The following is a 25373-nucleotide window of genomic DNA, read 5'->3' on the forward strand; positions in this document are numbered from 1 at the left end:
CCAAATGTTACTAAAAATTGTACTTGTACGTGAAGCTCATGTTTCGATACAATTCAGTAACTTTTTGATCTTGTCTGTTTGAACCAGAGTATAAGAGAGCTCGCCAGGAAATTAAGAAGAGATCCTCTGACACACTGAAACTTCAGAAGAAAGCAAAGAAAGGTAAGGAAACATTTGGCGCTTGTTTTAGATTTACAAAATGACAAATACAACTGCATTTATTTTGCTATTGAGGGTGGAGATAAGTTTTAAATCTTCAGTGCCGTCAGTAAATATCTTGTAGCTATAGATTTGAAACCCCCCAACGTAAAGTCTGCATATCCGGCTCTTTCTCAGGTCTTACTGGTGCAGTTAGCAAAAAAGGTATAGCATTGTGATCTTACTTTGCCTGAAGATGATTTTTTTTTTTAAATATAAGAGAATATGTCAATATAAATTATTTTTTTAATGTGAATTCATTAGAAATGTGACTCAGCGACATTAGCTGTAAACCAAGTGTGTTGTCAGTTGTAGAAATGTGGAGAAATAGTTCATAATTCATGTTGGTTAGGAAAATGTCCCACTCTGAGATATGCTCTATTAACTTTTCATTTGACAGAACTTGATGTGTACTGATGTTTGTCCTCTCTGGTTAGCTGTGTGCAGCTCCAGTAATGCTAAACATTGCCTTACTTGGTAAACACTCCAAGGGCAGGCGCTTTTCTCTCTAAAATTGTCTTGGCTCCGATTCTACACATGCGTTCACCTGCCCAGATAAAATGAATACCTTACACAAAAAAGGAATTAAGACGTGTGTTCTTTGAGCATATTGACAGTTGCAGGTTTGAATTACTAAGTGACAGATTCTTACAGTCAAAAGACGCTGAGTAATGGTAAAGTGAACTTTTACCCAAATAAGTCAGCGAGTCTTCTGACTGCCCCTGCAGATTTGTTCGTGGTTTCATATTTTCTGTCCTACACGTATACACATAATTTTTTATTATTCATAGTGACGCATAAACTTAGCGTCATTTCCCTGCAGCTGCCTGCATTCAGGAGTGTTTGGACAATCATTCAAATTCATGTCTATATTATAATCATCTAATAGAGTTGAGAAATGCTGGATGGTCAGGTTCAAAAACATACAAGTACAGTACATAGTCAATAGTTTTGGTTTTATATTTTTCATAGGGTACAAATATGTACTCTGCAGTGGTGGGCACAGTTCTGCTAATCCGCTAACCGCTAATTATCGAAGATAATGTTTTCATTATCGGATAAGCTTTTCAGATAACTTTGAAAACCGTAATCGAACCAATTAGCTTCCGCTAAGTTTAGGTCCGATAATTTTTAGACCACTAACATTTTTGCAGATGTAGTTTTTTTTGTAGTAGATGCACAGTTCTATCCTCTACAAACAGATAAGAGCTGGTTCCAGAATGAACTGCTCTATCCTCTGCAGGCAAAGGAGAACTGGTCATAGAAAAGAAAAAAAACTAATTTCTTTTGACCCCATGCTAATACACTGGCAATAGCACCCAAGTCATCCAGAGGAATAGAGTTTTAACTTATGGTTAGAATTTTAACCAAACTAATTTCGGTCAAGTTATTTAAATTAGCGTCACGTTCGAAGTTTTATAAAGTGAAAATATCAGGTATATGTTTTAGTTTTAAAGTAATGCACTAATTTTGAAGAACCTAGTGCCGATGTGTGTGTGCAGTGCATTATGGGTAAAAGTTCATGACAGGAGAAATGCATTTGAGACACTCTGATCAGGCTCCATACGGACAACAACATTAAACTCTTTGTATATTGTGCCTAAAACTCTTGTGAATATATTCTCTGGGTTTATAGACATTATTGTGTTTGTTTTATGCAAAAATGCCAGAAGAAGCTCTGGTTGCTTTTCTAAAAGCCGGAGTTGTGATTCAGGCCGTGTGATATAACGCCATCAAAATGCATAGAACACTGCCATCTACTGGCGACCGGTTATATCACAGTGTTGTCGACCGCAGGATTTTAAAATTATCTGTAGGTATCCAAAACCTGAGAGACCCCACACGTGGAGATAAAAACAAATCATAGATCTGACAGGTTTAGTTGTACAGTGTGTGGTGTCAGCCACACGGTAAAAACAACACACACAAACAGATTTCACACACGAACCAGATACCTCGCTTTCTGATTGGCTGCATGTCACATTTAGCTCCTCACTTCCTTCTCAGCAGATCAGAGCGCTCTTACAAACCACACACGGCAGGAATATCTGATAAGATTATATTTAGCGTCATCACGATTGTCGGGGTGTCCTTAAGATTGTCGGAAGGGGAAGATCGGGTCCGATATCGGCCTAATTATCTTGCCATGCGACCCCTTGATGTTATGACGCCTCACGGAGCGACTGATTGATCTGTTATAACACCACACAGAACATGTTTTCACTATTATTTGATTTCTTTGTGCGACTGACATCGTTATTCAAGCATTCAAAAGGCGATTCCTATCGCTACACAACTCCAACACACGAGAAAGTTTTTTGACAGTTCTTGTTATTGAAAGAAACCTCATCTCCCTAACCGGATAGAGTTGTGATGACATCACGCGTGCGCTTACGCGCTGTTTAGGGGGATCTTGAAACTTTGTTTTTTTATACAAATGAAAAAAAATGACGTATTTTACAAAAGCACACTTATTTGTAAACACCAACATGTTACATTGATTCACTTGTTAGCTGATTACCAGTTATCTTAGCTGTGCCCACCACTGGTACTCTGCGGTACAATGTTATACTGGTAAAGAGCTGAAACTCAAACAAGCACCCAGATTCACAAGGCTGCAACTGTCAGTTTACGTGCTTAGTTGCGGCAGTCATTCCGTTGACTTGGATCTTTTTCCTCTCCCTGCCCCCATGTGCTTCTGATTCCTCTCTTCACCTTATGCTGCACCGTAGCTGATAATTTAGGTAAGTCAAAGTGTAGGCTGAATGCCCTGTGCAGGTTGTTACTGATGGTGCCATGTCTAATCAAACCCTGTTGTTGCATTTGAAGATTTTTTGTTTTTTTCTTCAAGAAGTGTAACTAAGAATACATAGTTGAAGCTGAATGCAAACTCCTCAGATATGATAGTTTTTTCTAACATATGAGGTTGGAATGGTAAGTCAGCACATTGATATGTATAGTTACGTCACAGTGCTGACCTCAGATTTTTATAGAATCCCAATGGTCATCTCTTTTAAGATTCTTCCTGCCAGTTGTTCTTCAATTTCTTGGTGTATCATCTGGCCTTTTAGCCCCAAGTGACTTGATTTATTGTGGTAAAATAGCAATTTATAAACCTATTTATCATGACAATTGTGGCGCTCAGAGAGATGAAATTCTAAATAAATGCTCTCATTTTCTAGAACATTATCAGTGTCCTCTTTTTTTAGTTAAATTTTACTATGTGCCAAACATTCTTCTGGATCTTTGTTCCAGAATATATTCCTGATCATCTCCAAAATTGAATCACTTATTTCCCAGAATATTATTTATCTGCTCACCAAATTGAATTGAAATCCATTCATTACTTTGTGAGTTATCAGACAAAAAAAAATAACAAAAAGATGAAAAATTGCTGTCCTTGCTTATTATAAATTGTAACCAAATTTTACTTTGGCAACTTTGTTCCTTGAAGCTTTATTTATGTGTTTGAAGGAACAGAAAATATTGAAAACAACCATATTTACACAGACACAGCCACATGCTTTACCGCTCCTCGGGCTCACACAGATTACTGATTTTTTTTCTTCACTAATTAACTTTGTTACCTCACTTTTGCCCATATTACAGTAAAATAATTGCACATAGTCTAATCACGGTGAGGATCTGTGATCTGTGACCTCCTGAGGATGTTTTTGTGACTGTGACACCCCAACCTCACACAGAACGGTCTGCAGGCGCACCCTAATGCAATCACTGATCATATGAAAACTGGAACATTTAATCTCATTTGAGCAAGTGTGTATATGTATCTGCTTGTGTACAAAATGGTCCCCACCCCACTGATCTGAAAAGGAAAACTGTGTTTTGTGTGTTAAACACATATCTTGTTTAGACTTTTAATATTATTATTAATATTATTTAATATTATTATTATTATTATAATATTAAATATTATATACTTTGCATGTTAATATTTTAAAGTAGATCCCCTTGGGTAATTTTTGATGAGTGCTCTGATTCCCCTGGCGTACTGGGTCCCACCGAACAATGAAGGATGAATAATGAACCACGCAGCATGTTTTCTTTGCGACGAGGGTTTTTTCAACTATCTGGGAGAATGGTGGTTCTTATCTTCAGTTAACGAGGCTCCTCTCTGAACGTGGCGCTAATTTCAAGATGTTCAAAATTTAACAAAAACAGCATGGCGCAGTTTGTGTACAAGGCACTATGACGACTTAGAGGCATTTGCGTGGTGCTTACGAGTCTGCTAAAAGCCCATTATCTGTGCACCTGGCAGCTACGCAGGACCTGAGAGGCAATTTTTGGAGCGGCTGCCCTCTTGCACACACAATCCCACCTGCTCTGTACACTAGACGATATATATAAAATAATTATTTTGTAGCGGATTAATGATTTTCTGCCAAACCTTGGATGCTGAAAACACATCTAATTGCTTCTGGAATCACAGAGGACTATTTCATCTGGACGCTTTTTTCCCTCTCTTTCCTGGTCCATGTGGAATGTATTTTGAACAGCTTAAGGTAACTATTTTTAATGTTTTTTATAGCTTGATAAAACAGTTCCTAGCTGTAAAAGTATGTCTATGGTTGATTTAATATGTTGTTAATGGATCAGATGAGCTCCACTGTGTGTGTGCACTGCACACTGAGGCAGTGACTCATCCCGCTCCAAAGGAGCATTTAGGCATAACACCAGTTCACAAAAGAGTGATTTTTCAGTCAATTTTGGACAAACACAAAGTTGAAATTTGGATGACTCCATGAAAGTGGATGTGTGTTTAAAGCCGCAGAAGATATAACTTCAGTGAAGCCACTAAAAGCAACGCAGAGCTGTGCAGCAGCACAGAAGGAGAGTGCACAAAAAAATGATTTTAAAAACATAACACAAAGTTAAAAGCTGTATCACGGTACTTGTAAGCTGTGGAAGAAATATATATATATATTTTTTTTATTGATCCACAGGTGTATATAATTAGCCACCTCATTCTGTATGCAGAACGGCACCGCGTGCAAAAGAGCAATTTTGCAGAAATAAACGGACGAACACAAAGTTAAAGGTGGGATCACGGTGTGGAAATGACTGTTTAAAGCAAGGGGAAAATGAAGCCAGTGAGAAGGAGCACAGAGGCGGCTGTCCATGAATGGAGAAGAGCAGCACGTGCGCAAAAGAGCGATTTTGCAGAAATAAACAGACAAACATAAAGTTAAAAGTGGGATCACGGTGTGTGTGTGTATGTGTGTTTAAAGCCACAGAAGAAATAAAGGCAGTGAACCGCGGAGCCAGCGATGAGCTGTCCAGGAACCCTTGGTTCTGTTCTAGCTGGTCTGGTGCATTGCAGGTGGACAGCAGCCTGGTGCACAGTGCACAACCGCGGGACAGTACTGGAGCGTCTATTTTTGGACTGCCTTTAAAAATGTGACATCTGTAAATGCTGCTGTGAATCTGTGAATTGAAAACCCACACTTTAAAGGGACCAGATGTGGGAGGGCTGGAGGTTTGGACCAAACCCATGCCTAAACGTGCGCCAACATGGCGTTATCATGGCACTATCACAGCACTACGTGCCTTAGTGTGGCTGATGCGAGCCATTCGAGGCTCTAATGACAGGTCGGTCCTGGCTCACTAGAGGCTGCTACGTAGCACGTGGGGTACAAAGAGGCACATAGAGGCACCTTCATAGCGGATACGTGATAGATGAAAACGTGGATCATTCTTCGAATAATCGCTGACACACCCATGCGTGGCTCATTATTCATGGCTTATTATTCGGTGGGATCCAGGCTTTACACAGTTGTTTGTGGTTGGTAGCTTCATTGGTCTCCTTCAGGTCCTTCTGCTAAAGCTGAAAGGTCAAGAATGATTGACTGTACTCTAAAGTATTATATTAGCCAGTGATTTGTACAAAATTATTACACTCTACACTTAAAGGAGTGAAGGGTAGTTGAGGTATAAAGTGGTTTTGTTAAAAGATTTAAAAAAAAAAGTAATGTGATGCTGCATGGAATGATTTTAAGCATTTTTCAAGATACTTGTGGATGCAACAAAACAGCAGTAAAAGTACCTCATCTTAAAGGAGCGTCTGTCCAAGACCGCTTTGGTTATGCAGAGAAACGGTCTGCCAAGCCTTGAAGTACTTGGATGAAAAACCAGAATGTGCCCTCATTTCATTGCATGCCAGATAGATGTCACAACACTGCTTGGTTTAGGCCTTTAAAAGCTCATTTTCTGCTCTGAGGTCAGCGCAGGCTGGAAGAATTTGATTGGGTTCACTAAAAACAAATTTCAGATTGAGTTATTGATGTGATTAAAATGCAAATGGAGATGACTTATCTTGTTTGAATGTCATTCTTACAAGTAAAGATGGAAAACCTCCATTTTTCTTAAAGGGATGCAAATTGTTTGGTTTTTTTCCTCCTGCAGTACAAACTCAGCCAGTGAGTGAGACCATTCTGACATTATAGTGAAGGAAGGCTACTAGCTAAGACCTTATGTCTACATGTTTGTCTCCACAGACAGCTCTCCTACATCATGTGACCTCCAACTAATGACGACTTTCAAAATTGATTAATCTGTCCGTTGTCTCAATTAATTGATGAGTTGTTTTGTCCATAAAATGTCAAAAAATAGTGAAAAAGGAGGAGAAAACTAGGGTGTGTGTGTGCGTGCGTGCGTGGGTGCGTCAAATGCTGAAATAAAATCCCGGTTCATTATTATTTCCTAGACACCAGACAGACCACAAAGTTCTTCACTGTTGATTTAACCTTCATGTTTCAAAATCTATGCTATGCGTGTATATGTGTGTACATGTATGTGTGTGTGTGTGTACAAGTCCTATTGTGTGTCTGTACTTTGAGTGATTAGATAATGCTTTTGAGGTTAATTTCTTGTCCTCTTGAGCAGTTGCCAGCCTTTCTGCTAACACAAAGAACGTGAGAGGACTTGATTTTGCTTCAGGTTCATTTCTCTTATCTTTGCATGTATACACATAACGTGCATGCACACACACAGAGCAGACTAACCTTCAGATTATTTTTGCTATTTCCACGATTTACATATGCAAGTGCACATGAACAGGTGGCTTTTGAAAGTCCTTTCACACACAAACATAATATTTAAGAGCAGGAAGACGAGGAGATAGTCATGTGGTTCTCACTTTTGGCTGTGATGTAACACTCACCAGAATAGATTGTCGTTGTCTAAACCAGATGACAGATTAGCCTGAAGTAGAATCCTTTTTAGCTTTGCTATGCAGTGGACAGACAACACGCTTCATGTGGAGCTTAAAAGTTGGGTTTTCTGTTCATGTTATTGTTACAGAAATAGAATTTGCTGTATATCTATAAATTGATGTTCTAACATGCAGTATTTAGCATATGGGACATTTTTGTGTTTGTGTGTGTGTGTCTGATATGTCTTACTAGGTCGTGGTGACATCCAACCACAGCTGGACAGCGCCATGCAGGATGTCAGTGATAAATACCTTCTGCTAGAAGAAACGGAGAAACAGGCCCTGAGGAAAGCGCTCATCGAGGAGAGACAGAGATTTTGCTGCTTTGTCGCCATGCTGCGGCCTGTAGTGGTGAGTAGTACTACTGATCGCTTAAGAACTTGTGCTACGTCTCAGCGGTAATTCACATTGTCTGTGCTCCATTGTGTATTCATTCAGGATGAGGAGATTACTATGTTGGGAGAGGTCACACATCTGCAGGCCATTTCTGATGATTTGAAAGCACTGACGTCTGATCCACACAAACTTCCCCCTGCCAGTGAACAGGTGAGGAAAATTAGAACAGTGTGTGCCTTTTATGACTGATATCACGTCATTTAGAAATCATTTTGTTGTTGCTCTTAAAAAGAAATTAAAAACACCAATGTGGAGCTCATTGGCCTGTGTTTGGTGTGCATATTTTTGTGACTTTTTTAGGGTGGGGCTCATGCTGTACCGGATAGTTACCAGCAGCATTTTTCAATTAGCAGCAATCCTTCAAAAGTCACTTGCAAACAAAAGACCTGCTTTATATGTGCTTGACTGAACCAGCCCTGACGTGTCCCACGGTGCCAAGATTGCTGTGTATATGAATAAATAAAGAATACCAACAAATTATGTTTGAAGATACCACTGTGGCCCTCACTCTCCATGGTCCTCACCTATATCAATCATCATCTGAAATTCAGTCATTCGTTCGTTCAGTTTCTACCGATTGTCTGGGTCCGGGTCGTGGTGGCAATAGACCAAGTGGCTCATTCTGCACTTCCTTGGCCAAGTCCTCTAATTCTTCCTGGGTGATTCCAAGGCGTTCCCAAACCAGCAGGGAAATATAATCCCTCCAGTGTGTACTGAGTCTTCTCTGGGGCCTTCTCCCTGTGTTGGACCTGCCTAGAAGACCTCCCTAGGGAGACGACTAGGGTACATCATCACCAAATGCCCCACCCACCTCAGGTGGCCCTTTTCAATGTGAAGAAGCAGTGGCTCTGCTCACTCCTCCCAAATAAACAAGCTTCTCACCCCGTCCCAGAGTGTAAGCCTAGATTTCAGATGGAGAAATCTCATTTCTCCTGATTGTATCTGCAAGTTCTTCATCTTGACCAGTGTACCCCACTTCTTGCCCAGTGACCACTGTGATAGCCCCCCCCCCCCTTGACCCTTACCAGGTAACAGGGCTAAGCTAAGCTGGTTCTAAAAATGAATGACTGTACAGTAATTTTTACAGTCACTGATGGAAGTTCAGTTATGCCTATGCATGCCTTTTTAAGCACAGGGAAAGTGTAGGATTATTCAGGGACACTTTCTCAGTAACTACTATAATTATAGCTAATAAATGTAATCTTCTCAGGTGATCTTGGATCTGAAGGGCTCAGACTACAGTTGGTCATATCAAACTCCACCGTCGTCACCCAGCACTACTACGTCTAGAAAGTCTAGCATGTGCAGGTAAGCAGCAACACTCTGATGGGGGCTTAGTTGTTGAAATATACAGTGTCTTCTATACCGCTAACATTATGCTGACATAACATGTACACAAAGTCTAAATGCAGTCAAATTACACATTATATAAACAGACGACAAATAGAGTACACATAATACATTCAAATCTGTTTGTGTTGAGAGATCACATCTGTGTCTGGGTGGAGCACTGGCACATGAGAAAACCTTGTCATTGAGTGACACAGTCTGCCACCTAGTGGTCAGTATAAGCTTGAGAAAACAGCACCATATTTCTGCATGCATCAGTATAAAGTGGATTTATGGTTATTTAAAAGATTCTGTAACGTCTAAATGTACAAGTTCTGTATGTGTCTTCAGTATAATGCACAGCTCTGTAACCCTCAACTGGTATCGATAGTGTTTGACCACCTGTCACATATTGTACTGTAACCTGTTCAGACCACATTTCTACCTTCTGTTCTCTGTCCTTGATGTCTTTTTCCTGTTCATTTAATTTTTTTCATCCACTGGTTTTGAAGAGGGGAAAATTATACCTGGGCTTACACAACACTTCAATTTGAATCAGTTTTTGGAATGGGATGTGTGGCTGGCTGAACCCAATTAGGACCAACGTGTGTAATTGTGAGAAAACCTGTGAAAGAGGGATGTTTAAAAGACAACAACGACACTGTTTTGTTTTTAGGTTTTTTTTTCCCATCATTGACATGATTTTCATCTGGAAATTTTGACACAATTTGTGACCAACATCATTTGCAAATGGTTACGTGTGTGTGTGTGTGTGTGTGTGTGTGTGTGTGTGTGTGTGTGTGTGTGTGTGTGTGTGTGTGTGTGTGTGTGTGTGTGTGTGTGTGTGTGTGTGTGTGTGTGTGTGTGTGTGTGTTAGTCATCCATATGATTTTCCATAGCAAGCACTATTGTGATGTATCTTTTTTCTTTTTTCTTCTTTTTTTTTTAATTTTTTTTTTACATATTTTATTCGTCATGAGTTTCATTTGTGATGTCTGAGTTTCAGTTCAGGCAGTGATTAAAACGATTGTATCTGTTGGTTTTGCTGTGATTTCATGAGTGTTTTTATAAATACACATTTTCAAATGATATAATCAAGGTATGAAATCGTGTGATTTCCTGCCAGTAATTATTGTCATGACTTCACACCTTTTGTGTTGGTATGTTTGGTTAATTTGACTGGCTTTAATCACTGCTTGCTGCATCCTGGCGTGCTGTGTTAATTGTTTCCCACCATGTCTCCTCCACCCCCCCTCCTCCAAACCTCTGCCTCCATCTCTTACCCATTATCCTCCTCATCCTTTCTTTGTCACCTTCTGCCTTTGCTTCGTGCCTTTGGGTGCATTTTGATCCTCTTAACTCGCCTGTCACTGTCAAACCTGTCTTTCCTCCGGCAAACCTTCATACCTCACTCCTTCCCTTTTCACAGTAGTCTGAACAGCGTTAACAGTAGTGACTCCAGAGGATCCAGCGGCTCTCACTCTCATTCTCCTTCCTCCTCCTCTTCCTCCTCTTCCTCACACCATCTCTTCCACCACCATCACCCTCGCCATCGGTACCGTAGCTCCACACTGCCCCAGCAGGCCCCGGCTCGTCTCTCGAGCATCTCCTCCCACGACTCGGGCTTTATTTCTTCTTCACAAGACCAGTACACTTCATCATACAAATCATCCTCCCCTATGCCAGCTGACGCAAAGGTAAGATTTTGGATTTAACCATGTTATAACTCCATCATCGTAGTCGTAGAGAATGGAAAATCAGAATCTTCACACTACTGAGTTTACCTTTATTTTTTTCCTCACTTCTCTGTAGCTACTGTGAGAGGCATTTAGCTGACAGCAATAAGTGTATGTGATCATGGTGAAGTCATTTCATTGCTGTTATTATAGCTTAAATGCACAGGAAATTAGTCTGCCTCCATTCTACCCTGGGGCAAAACAGGTCAGCCTCATCCTGTCATTAAACAGTCGACTGCTGAGACTGTCTGTGGTTTGGTTCAACCTGCAAAAGCCTGAATGTAGTAATGTTTGAGTAGTTTTGTCACATGTACCAAAGCAAAATTACATATAGTAGTGTCAATTGTATGTTTTGCATTGTTAAAGTACAAGGAGATTTCTATCTGCGGGTTGAATTCTCACAGTTTTATCTAGTTGTCTGAGTCAGGTTTCGGATAATTATTGGTGGGATTGTCCCGGGAACTGCCTGCGTGGGGTTTGAGGTTTGAGATGAACCATGAGAATAGGCACACTATTTGACATTTTGTTAGAATGCCAGAAACCACAGTTCTCCTGTCCAGAACATATTGGTATACTTAGTCTCCAAGTTTTTATGAAGCAATGAACGTGGTTTGGCAAGTCGGTGTCTGACCCATTTAAAGTACAGTCCTGGTTTTCCTGAAGGTACTGTAGTATTTATAAGAGGACCAGTAGCAGCAGTAGCATTTCCTCCTTGTGGCTAAATGAGGCTTAGCAGTCTATAGTGCTGTTTTCTCTTCAGAGCCAACAAGGTTAGACCTGCGCATAAACTTGCTGTTAATTTCCATCTGTCTGGTTTTTTTTTTGTTGTTGTTGTTGTATGACTAATTCCCCTGTAAATGGTGGTGAGGGTAAACCATGCATCAGTATGTGTGACAGGGTAGCACGAGCAGATGCAGAAAACCTTTACAAAAAAAACCCAACCTGCATCAGTTCAACAGATAGCTGCATCAAAAATGTCTTGTGAATTGAAAAAAACGCTTGCAAACATAGAGAATACAAATGTTTTATGTTTATGTTTATCTTTATGTTCTCTAATGTCATATACCAACACAGAGCAGAGTAGCTACCTAAACTCTGTAAGGGAGTTAGAGTATCTTGTCAATAGTTTTACATCCTCATTGAAGACAACTTTGGATGCTGTAGCTCCTCTGAAAAAGAGAGCTTTAAATCAGAAGTGTCTGACTCCGTGGTATAACTCACAAACTCGTAGCTTAAAGCAGATAACCCGTAAGTTGGAGAGGAAATGGCGTCTCACTAATTTAGAAGATCTTCACTTAGCCTGGAAAAAGAGTTTGTTGCTCTATAAGAAAGCCCTTCGTGAAGCTAGGACATCTTTCTACTCATCACTAATTGAAGAAAATAAGAACAACCCCAGGTTTCTTTTCAGCACTGTAGCCAGGCTGACAGAGTCAGAGCTCTATTGAGCTGAGTATTCCATTAACTTTAACTAGTAATGACTTCATGACTTTCTTTGCTAACAAAATTTTGACTATTAGAGAAAAAATTACTCATAACCATCCCAAAGATGTATCGTTATCTTTGGCTGCTTTCAGTGATGCCGGTATTTGGTTAGACTCTTTCTCTCCGATTGTTCTGTCTGAGTTATTTTCATTAGTTACTTCATCCAAACCATCAACATGCTTATTAGACCCCATTCCTGCCAGGCTGCTCAAGGAAGTCCTACCATTATTTAATGCTTCAATCTTAAATATGATCAATCTATCTTTGTTAGTTGGTTATGTACCACAGGCCTTTAAGGTGGCAGTAATTAAACCATTACTTAAAAAGCCATCACTTGACCCAGCTATCTTAGCTAATTATAGGCCAATCTCCAACCTTCCTTTTCTCTCAAAGATTCTTGAGAGGGTAGTTGTAAAACAGCTAACTGATCACCTGCAGAGGAATGGTCTATTTGAAGAGTTTCAGTCAGGTTTTAGAATTCATCATAGTACAGAAACAGCATTAGTGAAGGTTACAAATGATCTTCTTATGGCTTCGGACAGTGGACTTATCTCTGTGCTTGTTCTGTTGGACCTCAGTGCTGCTTTTGATACTGTTGACCATAAAATTTTATTACAGAGATTAGAGCATGTCATAGGTATTAAAGGCATTGCGCTGCGGTGGTTTGAATCATATTTGTCTAATAGATTACAGTTTGTTCATGTAAATGGGGAATCTTCTTCACAGACTAAAGTTAATTATGGAGTTCCACAAGGTTCTGTGCTAGGACCAATTTTATTCACTTTATACATGCTTCCCTTGGGCAGTATTATTAGACGGTATTGCTTAAATTTTCATTGTTACGCAGATGATACCCAGCTTTATCTATCCATGAAGCCAGAGGATACGCACCAATTAGCTAAACTGCAGGATTGTCTTACAGACATAAAGACATGGATGACCTCTAATTTCCTGCTTTTAAACTCAGATAAAACTGAAGTTATTGTACTTGGCCCCACAAATCTTAGAAGCATGGTGTCTAACCAGATCGTTACTCTGGATGGCATTTCCCTGATCTCTAGTAATACTGTGAGAAATCTTGGAGTTATTTTTGATCAGGATATGTCATTCAAAGCGCATATTAAACAAATATGTAGGACTGCCTTTTTGCATTTACGCAATATCTCTAAAATCAGAAAGGTCTTGTCTCAGAGTGATGCTGAAAAACTAATTCATGCATTTATTTCCTCTAGGCTGGACTATTGTAATTCATTATTATCAGGTTGTCCTAAAAGTTCCCTAAAAAGCCTTCAGTTGGTTCAGAATGCTGCAGCTAGAGTACTGACGGGGACTAGCAGGAGAGAGCATATCTCACCCGTGTTGGCCTCCCTTCATTGGCTTCCTGTTAATGCTAGAATAGAATTTAAAATTCTTCTTCTTACTTATAAGGTTTTGAATAATCAGGTCCCATCTTATCTTAGGGACCTCATAGTACCATATTACCCCATTAGAGCGCTTCGCTCTCAGACTGCGGGCTTACTTGTGGTTCCTGGGGTTTGTGGGAGTAGAATGGGAGGCAGAGCCTTCAGCTTTCGGGCTCCTCTCCTGTGGAACCAGCTCCCAATTCAGATCAGGGAGACAGATACCCTCTCTACTTTTAAGATTAGGCTTAAAACTTTCCTTTTCGCTAAGGCTTATAGTTAGGGCTGGATCGGGTGACCCTGGACCATCCCTTGGTTATGTTGCTTTAGACGTAGACTGTGTTTCATAATTATTGTATGGCCTTGCCTTGCAATGTGGAGCGCCTTGGGGCAACTGTTTGTTGTGATTTGGCGCTATACAAGAAAAAAGTTGATTGATTGAAATGTAACCCGCAGCACGTGGAACAGTTTAATTTGCTAACATAGCTACTGAAAATTCACACGACACACACAAACACTTTGCAAAGTTTCTCAACACAACAGAAGTACTCAGCACAGAGTTTCTGCCTGGAGTACTATAATTGACTTCTGCTTTTCAGTGCACTGCACGTAAAATGAGAAAATATAGCTCGTGTAAGAGTAAAATCATGGTGCAGCCGATCTGCTCTGTGTAAGCCTGATCCCATCAGATCTCAGAAGCTAAGCAGTGCGGGACCTGGTTAGTACTTGGATGGGATACCTCTTTGGAACACCAGCGGTTGTGTGTGTTTCTCCAGGTGAAACTGGAGTTGCGTCAGGAAGGGCATCCAGCGTAAAACTTGTGCCAGCTACCAGTGCGGATCTGGTTGTATCCACTGTGGCGACCCCGAACACAAAACGGGAGCAGCCGAATGGACAACAAGAGTAAAATCATGACTAAAGTAAATAAATGTATTCAGCTCTGCTAACCAGGTAGAAATAAAGAGTGAAGCGCTGCAGTGCACTGAATGGACAAAAAAGCTGTTTGTGTTTGTGTTGTGTGTTTGAGAGGTGGTTGGCTCTCACTGCGGTATTGTATCACTTCCTGTTCCGGAGCACAGCGGTGTTTTGCTGTATCTGTTAGCTGTTTAATCTGCGTAGTTAGATTGATCTAGATAATTAGATAACGATTTGTTTCACAGTGTAATCTTCATGTGCCTTAACTAAAGCACTCCCTCTGCTGAATCACCTCTAAATTATTTACACATTATTCACTTTGTGTGTTTTTAGGAATCCGCTAGCTTAGCGCAGCTACTAGCTCTTAGCCGGTTTAGCATGGCGGCTTCTCCTGTCTCTCCCGCACTTTTCTGCTCTGGGTGTGAAATGTTTAGTTATTCCTCGGCCTCCTTTAGCAGTAATGGTACTTGTAATAAGTGTAGCTTATTCGTAGCTTTGGAGGCCAGGCTGGGCGAATTGGAGACTCGGCTCCGCACCTTGGATAATCCTACAGCTAGCCAGGCCCCTGTAGGCGGTGCGGACCAAGGTAGCTTAGCCACTGTTAGTTCCTCTCTGGCAGATCCCGAGCAGCCGGGAAAGCAGGCCGACTGGGTGACTGTGAGGAGGAAGCGTAGTCCTAAACACAAGCCTCATGTACACCGCCAACCCGTTCACATCTCTAACCATTTTTCCCCACTCGGCGACACACCCGCCGAGGAACAAACTCTGGTTATTGGTGACTCTGTTTTGAGAAATGTGAAGTTAGCGACACCAGCAACCATAGTCAATTGTCTTCCGGGGGCCAGAGCAGGCGACATTGAAGGAAATTTGAAACTGCTGGCTAAGGCTAATCGTAAATTTGGTAAGATTGTAATTCACGTCGGCAGTAATGACACCCGGTTACGCCAATCGGAGGTCACTAAAATTAACATTGAATCGGTGTGTAACTTTGCAAAAACAATGTCGGACTCTGTAGTTTTCTCTGGGCCCCTCCCCAATAGGACCGGGAGTGACATGTTTAGCCGCATGTTCTCCCTGAATTGCTAGCTGTCTGAGTGGTGTCCAAAAAATGAGGTGGGCTTCATAGATAATTGGCAAAGCTTCTGGGGAAAACCTGGTCTTGTTAGGAGAGACGGCATCCATCCCACTTTGGATGGAGCAGTTCTCATTTCTAGAAATCTGGCCAATTTTCTTAAATCCTCCAAACCGTGACTATCCAGGGTTGGGACCAGGAAGCAGAGTTGTAGTCTTACACACCTCTCTGCAGCTTCTCTCCCCCTGCCATCCCCTCATTACCCCATCCCCGTAGAGACGGTGCCTGCTCCCAGACCACCAATAATCTATTTAAGCATAAAAATTCAAAAAGAAAAAATAATATAGCACCTTCAACTCCACCACAGACTAAAAGAGTTAAATGTGGTCTATTAAACATTAGATCTCTCTCTTCTAAGTCCCTGTTAGTAAATGATATAATAATTGATCGACATATTGATTTATTCTGCCTTACAGAAACTTGGTTACAGCAGGATGAATATGTTAGTTTAAATGAGTCAACACCCCCGAGTCACACTAACTGTCAGAACGCTCGTTGCATGGGCCGAGGCGGAAGATTAGCAGCAATCTTCCACTCCAGCTTATTAATTAATCAAAAACCCAGACACAGCTGTAATTCATTTGAAAGCTTGACTTTTAGTCTTGTCCATCCAAATTGGAAGTCCCAAAAAACAGTTTTATTTGTTGTTATCTATCGTCCACCTGGTCGTTACTGTGAGTTTCTCTGTGAATTTTCGGACCTTTTGTCTGACTTAGTGCTTAGCTCAGATAAGATAATTATAGTGGGCGATTTTAACATCCACATAGATGCTGAGAATGACAGCCTCAACACTGCATTTAATCTATTGTTAGACTCGATTGGCTTTGCTCAAAATGTAAATGAGTCCACCCACCACTTTAATCATACCTTAGATCTTGTTCTGACTTATGGTATGGAAATTGAAGACTTAACAGTATTCCCTGAAAACTCCCTTCTGTCTGATCATTTCTTAATAACATTTACATTTACTCTGATGGACTACCCAGCAGTGGGGAATAAGTTTCATTACAGTAGAAGTCTTTCAGAAAGCGCTGTAACTAGGTTTAAGGATATGATTCCTTCTTTATGTTCTCCAATGCCATATACCAACACAGGGCAGAGTAGCTACCTAAACTCTGTGAGTGAGATAGATTATCTTGTCAGTAGTTTTATATCCTCTTTGAGGACAACTTTGGATGCTGTAGCTCCTCTGAAAAAGAGAACCTTAAATCAGAAGTGCCTGACTCCGTGGTATAACTCACAAACTCGCAGCTTAAAGCAGATAACCCGTAAGTTGGAGAGGAAATGGCGTCTCACTAATTTAGAAGATCTTCACTTAGCCTGGAAAAAGAGTCTGTTGCTCTATAAAAAAAGCCATCCGTAAAGCTAGGACATCTTTCTACTCATCACTAATTGAAGAAAATAAGAACAACCCCAGGTTTCTTTTCAGCACTGTAGCCAGGCTGACAAAGAGTCAGAGCTCTATTGAGCCGAGTATTCCTTTAACTTTAACTAGTAAAGACTTCATGACTTTCTTTGCTAATAAAATTTTAACTATTAGAGAAAAATTACTCATAACCATCCCAAGGACATATCCTTCTCTTTGGCTGCTTTCAGTGATGCCGGTATTTGGTTAGACTCTTTCTCTCCGATTGTTCTGTCTGAGTTACTTTCATTAGTTACTTCCTCCAAACCATCAACATTATTAGATCCCATTCCTACCAGGCTGTGCAAGGAAACCCTACCATTAATTAATGCTTCGGTCTTAAATATGATCAGTCTATCTTTATTAGATGGCTATGTACCACAGGCTTTTAAGGTGGCAGTAATTAAACCATTACTTAAAAAGCCATCACTTGACCCAGCTATCTTAGCTAATTATAGGCCAATCTCCAACCTTCCTTTTCTCTCAAAAAGTCTTGAAAGGGTAGTTGTAAAACAGCTAACTGATCATCTGCAGAGGAATGGTCTATTTGAAGAGTTTCAGTCAGGGTTTAGAATTCATCATAGTACAGAAACAGCATTAGTGAAGGTTACAAATGATCTTATGGCCTCAGACAGTGGACTCATCTCTGTACTTGTTCTGTTAGACCTTAGTGCTGCTTTTGATACTGTTGACCATAAAATTTTATTACAGAGATTAGAGCATGCTATAGGTATTAAAGGCACTGTGCTGCAGTGGTTTGAATCATATTTATCTAATAGATTACAATTTGTTCATGTAAATGGGGAATCTTCTTCACAGACTAAGGTTAATTATGGAGTTCCACAAGGTTCTGTGCTAGGACCAATTTTATTCACTTTATACATGCTTCCCTTAGGCAGTATTATTAGACAGCATTGCTTAAATTTTCATTGTTACGCAGATGATACCCAGCTTTATCTATCCATGAAGCCAGAGGACACACACCGATTAGCTAAACTGCAGGATTGTCTTACAGACATAAAGACATGGATGACCTCTAATTTCCTGCTCTTAAACTCAAAAACTGAAGTTATTGTATTTGGCCCCACAAATCTTAGAAACATGGTATCTAACCAGATCCCTACTCTGGATGGCATTACCCTGACCTCTAGTAATACTGTGAGAAATCTTGGAGTCATTTTTGATCAGGATATGTCATTCAATGTGCATATTAAACAAATATGTAGGACTGCTTTTTTGCATTTGCGCAGTATCTCTAAAATGAAAAAGGTCTTGTCTCAGAGTGATGCTGAAAAACTAATTCATGCATTTATTTCATTTTTTGTTTTGACATTTTTTGTTGCAGCTATGTGTTATTGAATTGATGCAGGAGTTTTTTTGTTTGTTTGTTTTCATGTGTTTTCTCCTTTGCTGGTGTTTTCTTAGCTTGGAAATGCTACGGCGCCTGTCAACACAACACACACAGACCAGTGACTCACAATATCACAAAATCATAGCAGATTGCTTCAGCAGTGCACACACAATGACAGAATGTTCCAGAAAAGATCCCATTTTTACACTCAACAAAAATATAAACGCAACACTTTTGGTTTTGCTCCCATTTTATATGAGATGAACTCAAAGATCTAAAACTTTTTCCACATACACAATATCACCATTTCCCTCAAATATTGTTCACAAACCATCTAAATGTGTGATAGTGAGCACTTCTCCTTTGCTGGGATAATCCAGCCCACCTCACAGGTGTGCCATATCAAGATGCTGATTAGACACCATGATTAGTGCACAGGTGTGCCTTAGACTGCCCACAATAAAAGGCCACTCTGAAAGGTGCAGTTTTATCACACAGCACAATGCCACAGATGTTGCAAGATTTGAGGGAGCGTGCAATTGGCATGCTGACAGCAGGAATGTCAACCAGAGCTGTTGCTCGTGTATTGAATGTTCATTTCTCTACCATAAGCCCTTCTCCAAAGGCGTTTCAGAGAATTTGGCAGTACATCCAACCAGCCTCACAACCACAGATCACGTGTAACCACTCCAGCCCAGGACCTCCACATCCAGCATGTTCACCTCCAAGATCGTCTGAGACCAGCCACTCGGACAGCTGCTGAAACAATCGGTTTGCATAACCAAAGAATTTCTGCACAAACTGTCAGAAACCGTCTCAGGGAAGCTCATCTGCATGCTCGTCGTCCTCATCGGGGTCTCGACCTGACTCCAGTTCGTCGTCGTAACCGACTTGAGTGGGCAAATGCTTACATTTGCTGGCATTTGGCACGTTGGAGAGGTGTTCTCTTCACGAATGAATCCCGGTTCACACTGTCCAGGGCAGATGGCAGACAGCGTGTGTGGCGTCGTGTGGGTGAGCGGTTTTCTGATGTCAATGTTGTGGATCGAGTGGCCCATGGTGGCGGTGGGGTTATGGTATGGGCAGGTGTCTGTTATGGACGAAGAAACAGGTGCATTTTATTGATGGCATTTTGAATGCACAGAGATACCGTGATGAGATCCTGAGGCCCATTGTTGTGCCATACATCCAAGAACATCACTTCATGTTGCAGCAGGATAATGCACGGCCCCATGTTGCAAGGATCTGTACACAATTCTTGGAAGCTGAAAATGTCCCAGTTCTTGCATGGCCGGCATACTCACCAGACATGTCACCCATTGAGCATGTTTGGGATGCTCTGGACCGGCGTATACGACAGCGTGTACCAGTTCCTGCCAATATCCAGCAACTTCGCACAGCCATTGACGAGGAGTGGACCAACATTCCACAGGCCACAATTGACAACCTGATCAACTCTATGCGAAGGAGATGTGTTGCACTGCATGAGGCAAATGGTGATCACACCAGATACTGACTGGTATCCCCCCCCCCCCCCCAAATAAAACAAAACTGCACCTTTCAGAGTGGCCTTTTATTGTGGACAGTCTAAGGCACACCTGTGCACTAATCATGGTGTCTAATCAGCATCTTGATATGGCACACCTGTGAGGTGGGATGGATTATCTCAGCAAAGAAGTGCTCACTATCACAGATTTAGACTGGTTTGTGAACAATATTTGAGGGAAATGGTGATATTGTGTATGTAGAAAAAGTTTTAGATCTTTGAGTTCATCTCATACAAAATGGGAGCAAAACCAAAAGTGTTGCGTTTATATTTTTGAGTGTAGATCAGTGCTCCACGCTTACCGTACATTGACTACTTTTTCAAATTATACATATTTATTACTTCACGTCAGCCCATATTTATACAGTATAGGCATGAATTCTAGTCTTAATGCTAAAATCTTCAGGATAACAGCTGCCAGTAATCATTATCAGATGACACATGTTCAGTTGCCTAGGTCCAGCTCTGTTGGCTCTGACTGTGTACTTGTGGTTTCTTTTAACAAGGCTCCAAGTCCTCTAACATGGCACTGCTGATATCTTTGTGATTAATGCTGGTGCAACTCTCTGAGCACTTCCTGTATAATCTCACTAATTACTTGGATGTGTTCCTGATGACACTCAGGGCCATAAGTGTTTGGACAGTGATGCGGTTTTTGTTTGTTTTTTTTTGCCTCTGTACACTACACTTGTAACAATCAAGTTTTGATTTTACTGTATACTTTTAAGGGGTTTAACAAAAGTTTTGATTAACCATTTAGGAATTACGACCATTTATACACACCGTCCCTCCATTTTCAGACTGTTTAAGTAACTGGAAAAGATTGAATATTCTGTCTGTGAAATCTTTATATTCAGTTTGTCCAGTTACTTATGAGCTCTGAGAATGGAGGGACTGTATAAAAATGGCTGTAAATACTAAATGCTTAATGTGGCATTTTCTGTTAAGGCCCTTGAACTAAAGCTAAATGTCTGCACTACAAAAACTGCTTAATTGTTTCAACTCCATTTTGTTGGTGCACAGAAGCTAAATTACAAATTGCATCACACATATACCGGTGTGTGTATATAGACCCGACTGTAGCCGCTGAGAGCTGTAAAACAGTCCTAACAAAATGCTTGTGTCTGCATCACACCTGCGCTTCTTCCCCTGTGCACATCTCTCACTCTTCCTGCTTTCTTGCTGCTGCCCATCATATCTCAGCCCTGTCCCAGTTCCAGCTGCTCTGAGGTGCCAGAGACTGGGCAGCTTCACAGCGACTGCTGCTCCCCTTCCCCTCGAGCTGCTACTAGTGCACCTCAGAACATTACTGACAAGGTGAAACACTCATCCATCACGGCCTTTACTTCACTTTCACATAAACGTCAGGCACACTGCAGCTGCATCCTGCTAAACCTCACATATGGCACATGTAATAAATATAGTGACAGGGCAGAGAATCATTTACATTTTTATGGCGTCAGAAGCAGGTTCAAACTCTCTCTGTTTGCATCCTTTTTGTCAGGGTGATGCAGTTCATCTTTTTGTGGCCATTCTGTTGTTCTGTTTTGGTGTGATTGTGCATTTGTTGTTACCTCTGCCAAGGTGGTATTTTCACCTTTGTGCGCAGGTTAGCTAGATTATGACCATGATAATTTAAAAATGAATGACATGATTTTCAGGAAATATAGTGATAAGGGCCGGGTGTAATTTGAGATGAGCCAAGATTATTTTTCTTCTTCTATAAAATTACAATAGAGTGCAATGATAGCAGTTTTAATCCAGCCCAGTGCCCCTAGGCTGGATTAGATAGCACTGCATTTGATGGATCTGGTTAACGGACATAGAGACAGATAGAAGAACTAGAGGACAGACTCATCACACGACTGTGCCACCAAGGAGGCAGCACAGTGTTCTGCCACATTGAAACCAACTCATCCCATTTATTTACCTGTTTACCATACTTTATCTGGCCCTCTGGTCTACAAGAGCATCTGTGCTAGTGTGTAAATGCCTTTTAGCCATGTGTGTTGTAGTTTTAAACATAGAGAAGCTGGTGATTAAAACTGTCTTTCTACAAGTGAGTCCTTGTAATATAAAATGTTATGTAATGTAAAGCAGCAGCACGCTGCAGTGCTACAGACATAATCACTTTATTATTTTGAGTTTTTTACATTTTGCCAGGATATTCAGTAGGCCTGTGCATCTGTTTATTAATTTTTAAGATGTCTTGAAAGATTGACACGTGGAGTCACAAAATTTTCCACTCACGGGTGTACTCTTAAGTTTACATTGCAGTAAATTCTGTTAAACTTATACTGCGCGTAGCACCAGTCAGTGACTCCTGCTCACATCTGACAAAGGACATTCTGGGCCTAAATTATCAATTCAAGTTATCCAAATGTACTTTTTTTTATCAAATGCATTTGTAATATGTACTGTTAATTCATTTTCATGATTTTGTGAAGATAAATTTATGTGCTGCTTCATTGACAAGTGGCTAGTTTTTGTTGATTTACATCATTCACGAGCACATCTAGCCTTATACGATGATGACAGATGGATCAAGGTGGCACATTTGCTGTACGTACACAGTACAGGGACTGTGTCCCCATTCTTCTATCTGTCTCTATGATAAAGAAGTGGAACTTTTTTATTTTACATTGCAAGAGGGAAGGTTTTGGGCCTTGGCAGAAGTATGCAGCGTAAGTGCTGTTTTTCTTGGTTTTGTATTCCATGTCAATGATTTCTATCCAGTCAAGAAATCTTTTGTTTTGCTTTTATTTTGCATTGTTGCCCATTTATCATTTCAGTAATTTATTCTGCTGTGTATTTGTTTCTGTTTTGTATCTTTATGTTATCATCCCTCGCCCCACTGACACGTACAGTTCCAGTTGTCCAACGGTTTTGACCACTACAGCCCAGCCACTTCCCCCTATATACTTAGCAATGGGGGCAGTTTGGGCTCAGGGACAGGCACTGCCTTCCCTTTCTTTCCCATGCCCTCTTCCTCCTCCTCTTCCTCCATCTGCCCAACTCGTGCATGGTCGCGTCCCGTCTCAGCCTTGCTGCCAGACTCTCCTCTCAACTGCACAATGGGTTCCCCCATGGTGCCTTCATCACAAGTCCCCAGCTGGAAGGTTTGTTCGTCATCTTCATCTTGCTCGTCATGTTATTCCTCTCCTCCTTGTTCAAACATTTATCAGGTTTTTACAAAATATATTTGCAAATGAAATATGTAAATATATTTTACAAAGACATTTTGAAAATCATTAGGACTGCATAGGAAAATATAGTTCAGTAAAGAGATGTTTAAACCAGTAAATGCTGACTTAAGTGTCCTTCTTTACAGGACTGGGCAAAGCCTGGGCCGTATGACATGCCTGTGGTTAACACACTGAGGAGGAGGAAAGACAAAGAGGCTCAACCTGTACTGGACAGTAATGGTTGTGTGAACAGTGATAATGGCCTTCCCCCAACCTCAGCATCCATGTCTAACTCAGTACTAGCTCGAAGTGGGCTACAAACACCAGTGACCTCAGTGGAAGAGAAGAAGTGGAACATAGCTGCTCCTGTTAAGGTCAGTTTCAATCTGTCTCATGCTGTTATACCGTATGTGCTTAGAAAAAAACGCTGTAATTTGAGTTGTCTGGATATTTATCCAGGAAGTCAACCATTGATTGCATTGATTGTTGGGCTTACGATGCTGCTAAAAGCCCGTTATCCGGGCGCCTGGCAGCTACGCAGGAACTGAGAGGCTATTTTTGGTGCGGCTGCCCTCTTGCACACACAATTCCACGTGCTCTGTGCGCTTGACGCTGTGTATAAAATAATTATTTTGGAGCAGATTGATCATTTTCTGCCAAACCTTGAATGTTGAAAACACATCTAATCGCTTCTGGAATCACAGAGGACCGTTTCATCTGGACGTTTTTCCTCTTTCCTACTCCATGTGGAATGTATTTTGAACAGCTTAAGGTAACTATTTTTAATTTTTTTTTTTTAATAGCTTGATAAAACAGTTCCTAGCTGTAAAAGTATGTCTATGGTTGATTTAATATCTTGTTAATGGATCACATGAGTGCCGCTGTGTGTGCGCACTGCGCACTGACGCAGTGATTCATCACGCTTCAAGATTTTTTTTTTTTAAAGTTCTATCACAGTGACTTGTAAGCTACAGAAGAAAAAGATTTTTTTTTTAAGTGATCCACGTGAGTTGTGGCAGCAGGTGTATATAATTAAAGCGGCCACCTCATTGTGTATGCAGAATGGCAGCGCGCACGCAAAAGAGCGATTTTGCAGAAATAAACGAATGAACAAAGATAAAAGTGGGATCACGATGTGTGTGTTTAAAGCCGCAGAAGAAATAAAGCCAGCGAGCCACGGAGCCAGCGAGGAGCATAGAGACAGCTGTCCAGGAACCCTTGGTTCAGTTCTAGCTGGTCTGTTGCATTACAGGTGGACAGCAACCTGGGGCACAGCCGCAGGACTGTACTGGAGCGTCTGTTTTTGGACTGCTTTTAAAAAATGTGACATTAAATGCTGCTGTGAATTGAAAACCCACACTTTAAAGGGACCAGGTGTGGGAGGGCTGGAGGTTTGGACCAAACCCATGCCTAAATGTGCGCCAACATCGCGTTATCATGGCGCTATCATGGCACTACATGGCTTAGTGTGGCTGATGTGAGCCATTCGAGGCTCTAATGACAGGTCGGTCGTGGCTCACTAGAGGCTGCTACATGGCACATGTGGGGTATAGAGAGGCACATAGAGGCACTTTGATAGTGGATAAGTGATAGATGAAAACGTGGATCATTCTTCAAATAATCGCTGACACACCCATGCGTGGCTCATTATTTATGGCTTATTATTCGGTGGGACCCAGGCTTAAGTTGATTTTCGCAAAGACTGCTTTCTGAGACATGTTAACAATTTGTGGGATCCCAAGAAGTTACTGGATATCATAGCCAGCCTGTAGTCTGATACTGTAAGTGCTGTACAGAATGGGGCAGAGTCTCTGAATTTTTTTTTTCCTTCCAGTGAAAAGTGGTGTTCTATGTGTTCTGGCTCCTACACTGTTCAGTGCTTCCATGGACTGGGTGTTGGATAGAGTTGTGGAAACCAGCAACTTAGCTGTCTTTCTTGGTGACAAACTGTTTGATTGCAGCACTTGTGAAGCTGAGCAAAGAAGAAGTAGGCTATCTGGGTTTGCAATTGACTAAAGTCTTAAGATTTAGGCTTTCATTGACTTCCTGGACTCAGCTTTCAAAGGT

The 25373-nt window shown here is 41.0% G+C and overlaps 1 protein-coding gene across 1 annotated transcript in view; it reads left to right on the forward strand.

Moving 5' to 3' along the window:
* Positions 1–25373, forward strand: part of LOC117514670 (protein MTSS 1-like) — a 117545-nt gene that overhangs the window by 80983 nt on the left and 11189 nt on the right. Inside the window, exons 6-14 of the mRNA XM_034175240.1 lie at positions 88–162; positions 2931–2942; positions 7623–7780; positions 7868–7975; positions 9036–9133; positions 10584–10851; positions 21325–21438; positions 22989–23240; positions 23453–23680. Of these exons, the coding sequence (XP_034031131.1) occupies positions 88–162; positions 2931–2942; positions 7623–7780; positions 7868–7975; positions 9036–9133; positions 10584–10851; positions 21325–21438; positions 22989–23240; positions 23453–23680 (1313 nt within the window). The remainder of the gene's footprint in view (positions 1–87; positions 163–2930; positions 2943–7622; positions 7781–7867; positions 7976–9035; positions 9134–10583; positions 10852–21324; positions 21439–22988; positions 23241–23452; positions 23681–25373) is intronic.

Source organism: Thalassophryne amazonica, chromosome 7 (assembly GCF_902500255.1).
Source record: "Thalassophryne amazonica chromosome 7, fThaAma1.1, whole genome shotgun sequence".
NCBI classification, from domain to species: domain Eukaryota; kingdom Metazoa; phylum Chordata; class Actinopteri; order Batrachoidiformes; family Batrachoididae; genus Thalassophryne; species Thalassophryne amazonica.